At 42.9% G+C, this 6,207-nt stretch overlaps 1 protein-coding gene across 14 annotated transcripts in view; it reads right to left on the reverse strand.

Annotated features, from left to right (window-relative positions):
* Positions 1–6,207, reverse strand: part of EPS8 (epidermal growth factor receptor pathway substrate 8) — a 147,359-nt gene that overhangs the window by 81,626 nt on the left and 59,526 nt on the right. For all 14 annotated transcript variants that reach the window (XM_025212530.1, XM_025212531.1, XM_025212520.1 and 11 more), the window contains one exon: positions 4,142–4,215. In XM_025212530.1, coding sequence (XP_025068315.1) covers positions 4,142–4,215 — 74 coding nt within the window. The remainder of the gene's footprint in view (positions 1–4,141; positions 4,216–6,207) is intronic.

The raw sequence follows: 6,207 nt of genomic DNA on the forward strand, positions 1-6,207 counted from the left end.
ACCTGTCTGTCTTCTGGTGTGGATGCTTTGCCCCAAAGTTTGGTGTCATCGGCGAACTTGGCCAGTCCGCTTCTGACTCCAATGTCCACATCATTAATGAAGATGTTGGGCCCAAGGACAGAGCCTTGGGGAACCCCACTGGTTACAGGGCACCATGACAATTGGCTTCCGTCAATTACTACCCTCTGGGTCCGACCACGGAGTCAATTTCCCAGCCAGTGGATCATGGTGGACCCAAGGCCACAATTGGCCAGTTTTGCCAAGAGGTGATCATGGGATACCAGATCGAAGGCTTTTTTGAAGTCAAGATATATGACATCAATCTCTTCTCCCTTGTCCAGGTGATAGGTCACCTGGTCGTAGAAGGAAATGAGATTGGTCAAGCAAGACCTACCCGCAACAAACCCGTGCTGGCTATCCCTTAAGATGTTGGCGTCGGCCAGTCCATTAAGGATGGCCTCTTTAATAAACTTTTCTAAGATCTTCCCCGGGATAGAAGTCAGTCTGATGGGCCTATAGTTAGCCGGATCCACTTTCCTCCCTTTCTTGAAGATAGGCACCACATTGGCCTTCTTCCAGTCTTCGGGCACTACACCAGAGCATCAAGAGTTTTCAAAGATCCGTGCTAGAGGCTGGGCTATGATGCTTGCCAGCTCCTTGAGTACCTTGGTGTGTAGATTGTCAGGGCCGGCTGACTTGAAGGTATCCAGCTTCTCAAGATTTTCCTTCACGAGGTCAGCATTAATGGAGGGCAGGGGATCACCCTCACTCGGACTTCCCTGTCCCATAGCGGGCATGGGTGTCCCATGGGACTGATGAAAGACCGACACAAAGTACCCATTTAATAGGTTGGTGACATCTTTAACCCATGTAGTGCCCTAGGGTTGATATAGGGAGACTATTCCACTGAGGGCCAGGTCCAGACCCCAAGCAGTAATAAAAACTGGCCAGGCATGCCTCACTTAACCCTTAATGCTTTATCCTGGGACACTTCCAATATCCTCCCCCAAGACATTTATCTGTACTACTTTTGCTGCTCATAACTATTCACTCTGTCACCTCTGGATTTTAGTACCATCTTCTTCCTGGTAATTCCTCCCTCACTGGGAGCCCTACCCAGGACTCTGAGTAGATATTACTCCTTTGGCTTCCTAGCCTGTGTTAACCTTCTCTACCTAGCTAATAGTCTTTATAAGGCTGTAGTAGATGGAGTCAAAAAATGGTAGACAGACTAGCTCTTAAGGGGGATGCCCATCTATACATAATATGAGGTTCTGGTCATGTATGTCCCTAGTTCTAGTCAACACTGGTTTGTGATAGCAAACTAGGATTTACTTTTAATGCAATTTTAATATATATGTTAATACAATTGTTTTACAAGCTGTGCGTGTGTGCATGTGTACAAATACTGAATTTAAACCATTCAGAATCAAGCTAGTAGAGGCTTTTAAAAAAGGAACTCCATAACAAAGCAGACTTTTAACACTTGATGCCTAGCTGTTTACATTAAAAAAAAACAAACCTCTGGGTGGTTCAGTATAGAAAGCAAGTGAGTTTGCAAATAGCAACCATAAAAAAAATTGGTCCTGTCACAGAATCCTGAACTTTGAGAATCTGAGCTAGGCAGACTAGGAGATCTTAGGGTTTATGTAATCTTGCAATATTTTGGTTAGATCACAAAGTCTGGATGCTAACATTGCAAGAGTGATTTATATTGCCCTATTGCATCTACAAGCAATTCACACTTCCACATTAATAAAACTAATGTAAAATCTGTGGAAATGGAGATCTTCTCTTGATATCTTTTATTAGACCAAATAAGTAGTTAGAAAAATTGTTCGTTGAAAGCTTTTGGGCACAAACAACCTTCTTTAGGCATAGAGAGAATCTGCTGCTGTCATAGATTCTCCCTATGCCTAAAGAGGAGTGTAAGAGAGAACTAGACGTAGCACAGCATAAGAGATAACCAAGTGTAGCACAAAGCTTAATAATAGGGCAGAGTGGCAACAGACTGTTAGGAGCTCAGGGTGCCTACAGATGATTAGGACCCCTGCTTTAACTCATGGTGCTTTACACAAAGTGCCATGAGTTAAAGCCCCATGCCCCTCCCCTGACCCAAGAGACATTTGCTTGTTGGGGGGGGGGGGGGGGGGGGGGCGTGGTGGGGGGGGGGGCAGGGGTGGGAGAGGGGTAGAAATTGAGCCTGCCTGTACTGGCCCTGGCTAGCAGGCAGGGGTGCTCCAGCAGCCTCTGGGGAGGCTGCTGAATTGCCCCTCTCCCTAGTCCCACACCCAGCTCGGGGGCTGTCAGAGGGGGAGGGATCATTTGAGTCTATGAAAGCATCTAGCATCCTGATAATCTGACAAAACCTTTCATAGCATCTGACAAAACAAGCTGTTGCCCACAAAAGTTTATGCCTTTTTGAACAACTTAGTTTCTACGGTGTCACCCTGCCTTGCCTTCTGCTTGACTTCAAATTAACATGGCTAACTACTACTCCCTGCAGAGCTGAATGGTGTTTCTGTTATCAAAACCCAACCCAGGCTCACTTACTTTTTTGTTAGCCTGTGGGGCCAAAGAGGAAAAAGGGATGCATAAAGAAGATTATCTACAAATATAATGTTATTTCATTAAGTACTTTAAGCATTCATAATGGAGATGGATTAACACAAAACATAAAAGAATCCAAGAGTGATCTAAGTTAACGGAAAGCTCTCAGTTAAGCCTCCTTCATTTGCCCACTGTACTCATGTCTGTGCTTTCTCCATATCCCAGTCTACACATTAACAAATATAAAATATAAAAGTTTATTTCCAGTAGGGAAGACCAGTTCACAAACACATCCCATGTATTATACAACACTATAGAATATATAGCAATAATCTATAATTGCTAATTAACAGCTGTAAAAACACATTTCCTTTTTTCAAGCACTTACAGAGGGAAAGTAATGCCAGAGTACTGAAATGCAATTACCACTTTATGGATTAAGCAAATGTAGTCAATTTTGGTTTACTTTAACCTCTTCCCAGACTACAAGAGCAGTTCTTGGCAGAGATTTTTCTACCCAATTGAAAGATTAAAACAATAAAAAAAAAAAAAAAAAATGTACAGAAAGATTAAGCTGTCATGTCCAAAATCAAAGTTATCAAGGGCACATGTGTATGGCATGATGCAATGCCAGAGTTATCCAGGCTACCTCATTCAGCAAGTCCAAGTAGCCAGGACAGAGCACTGCATTAACATGGCTATTTCGCTTCACTTCCCTTCCCCCCAGCTGACTTTTTCAGAGATGGTTTCAGTATCTCAACACAGGAATTCATTGTGCCATGATGATATATTCTAAGTGACAGTGCAGGGAACAGAAGTGAAAAGTCCAGACTCCCAGCATCCTCCTGGAACTATTAACCCATGATTCAAGAGAGGACAAATGTTAGGCCCATTCAGCTTGACAGAGTTAGTAGTTATGTTCAACAATAATAAACTTCTTTTGTCTTCAGTCCTTTCTTGCCACGGAACTGCAAGTGGTTTATAAACAATAATGGATTAAGCCTAATGCCAAGACTGACAGGTAAATATTATTATTGCCTTTATGCAAAATAGAGAAACTAAAGGGGTTGTCACAGGACATAATTATTACAAAGTAATCTACCATGGATATTATTCTACTGTAAATTTACCCTGTGGTAAAGAAAGGACACACAACCAGCTCTGGCAAGCTAGCTGCCTGCAGTAGGCACTTTTACACTGCCTGGCCACTCAGCTTCACACAGTAAAAGTAAGTCACTATGTGTAAATGTGCTGTGTGTCTGCCCCCTGATTCATGAAATGTTTATTTAGCTGTGATAAGTCTGTGACACCACTGGGAACAGACCCCAGATCTCCCAATTTCACACTGTCCACCTTATTGAAGGAGTAGTCCTTCTGGTATCATATTAAGTACTGTATCAGTGTTACCCCCTTACGGTTGGTGGTTGGAAACTATCTATAAAATTATATAAAATATAAAAATATATCACACAACATTCTCTAGCACAATTAGATTCAACTCAGATATGATTTTATGATATCCCGATACTTACATTGTCATAATTGATATATAACCAAATAATAGATTTAGAATCCCAGAAGGCAACCTTACCATAGAGAGCCTTTGCACTCGTTTTCGAACTTTGTTCCCTCTCTGCCTGTGCAAAGGTAGGTGAGCCATATCCACTGTAATAAAATGATCATGGTTAGTTTATTTACAGGGTCTGTTTGCTACAAGTAGAAGGCCTTTATGAAGGCTTGTAAACATATGCAAGGACACACTCATACCCTAGTACTACCAATTGGGGCAACAATAATGCACATCCCATGTCATGTGCTAACTATGCATAATTCACTCAGACTGTAAACTATTTGGAACAGGGCATGGGTTTGTACAGAGCATAGTGGGCCCTGGTCCACGATTGGGGCTTCCAGTCACTACTAGAAAACAATTATTACTCTTACCAATATAAACATTAAAAAAAAATGAGGGAAAGAATTATTGATTAACTGTCCACTGTTCTAAAAGTGGAGTGTTTCTCTTATGAAAAAGAAAAGCAAAAGAACAATTGATTACATTGGGCTATAATGAAAAGAACAAGCAATTTCTTCCCTGAGTAGATACAAGAATGTATCACAAATATCCAAAAGGCAGGCCACAGTGGCACCTGAGGATGACTTGCATGTTACATTTAAACCATGCTAAATCTGTGGGATGTTAAGTGGTATTAAAGTTAGAATGTGCTATGAGCAGTTGCACGTTAAGGGTTAATACCATTTCTTGTCTACACAGATCTCACTTGCCACTACAGGGCTAGTGGACAGAAGTGTGACTAGGAGCTCAGACAACCTCACTCTATGCCTGCTTTGGGTGGCAGGGGAGAGGCCAGAGGAGCAGTGGCAGAAACATGGAGCTTGGAGACTTAGAGGCATGGGTACTATGGCTTCAATCCATAGCCCGACCGACACCGCTTCTCGTCCTGGCATGTGCTGCAGGGAAAAAAGCATTTAAACCTCAGCTCCATGCTGGAGGCAGAGCTACCAGAGTTTAGTATGGTGGCAGCATGGAGCCTCAGGGAAGCACACTTCCCTGCTGACTAAGGCTCCATCCTTCTGCTGTGCTAAACCCTGGGGATCCATCCTGGTAGCACAGTCATCTTTCTGCTCCCCACCTTAACCCCTAGATTAGAACAGGAGGTGTGGAGAGAAGCCACAATACCCATTAAGCTGCCTAGCTAGGAGACAGCCAGCTATGCTTGGGAAAAAATGGGCCAGGAGGCATGGGAAAATTTAAATTAACTTTGAGTAAATGAGTTAATTGAACATTTCTGTGGCCTTTGTCTGGTTCTGGGTGAAAGCCTTGGAGGGCTGAGACTTGGTTGGAGGGTAAGCGGTGGAAGCTGGGATCAGGTCAGCAGGGGTTAGTGGAGGGCTCCCCACAGCACAGACCTTACCCACTATCCCCACCCAAAGACAGGAATGCAGAAACCTGCAAAGGGAAGCCAGTGCCCCCATGCCTTTCCATCTCCCAGCTCCATACCCAGATTATTGCAATTGCCCTGCTCCTAGAATTGGCAGGGCAGGGTAGGGTCCTGCCTGCTACTAGACAGTACCATCCCCTGGGCAGTAGACAAAGGAAATGCATGCTTTTCAGTACTAGATTAAAATCAGTTCATTTCTGTAGACTGATGCCCTGCCTCTGTCAGTTAGCAGTATGTCACCTGCCCAGAAAACATCAGGTACCAACCCCCACCAATAAACATATACACACATTATATCATTCTGTGCAAGGGGAGATGGAGATATTTTCTGACCCATGTAAAGAATGGTCTAACCTCTGAAGAAGGGGATAAATTAGTGCTTGGATTTAGCACAGACTTAATCATGTTAATCGGGTTCACCCTCTCCAAGCAAATAAATAAATATCTTATTGCTGCTGTGGTATATCTCCTTGCTACACGCAGGCTGAAGAAGCCATTCAACAATATGGCTTTAAATTACTAACACTAAGACAAAAAAATGCAATGTACTGAGGTTGTTTTTCAATGTGGTTACATAATACAGAATCTGAGAATTCTCTTATAAAAAGTGTCACATTTTTCTTATTGCTATTGGTGATTTTTTGTTTTGCTTACAAATGAGAAAAACACACTTATTTTTTCTTGGTAGGTGAGGGAA

This window comes from Alligator sinensis, unplaced genomic scaffold (genome assembly GCF_000455745.1).
Source record: "Alligator sinensis unplaced genomic scaffold, ASM45574v1 scaffold498_1, whole genome shotgun sequence".
In the NCBI taxonomy this organism is placed as follows: Eukaryota; Metazoa; Chordata; order Crocodylia; family Alligatoridae; genus Alligator; species Alligator sinensis.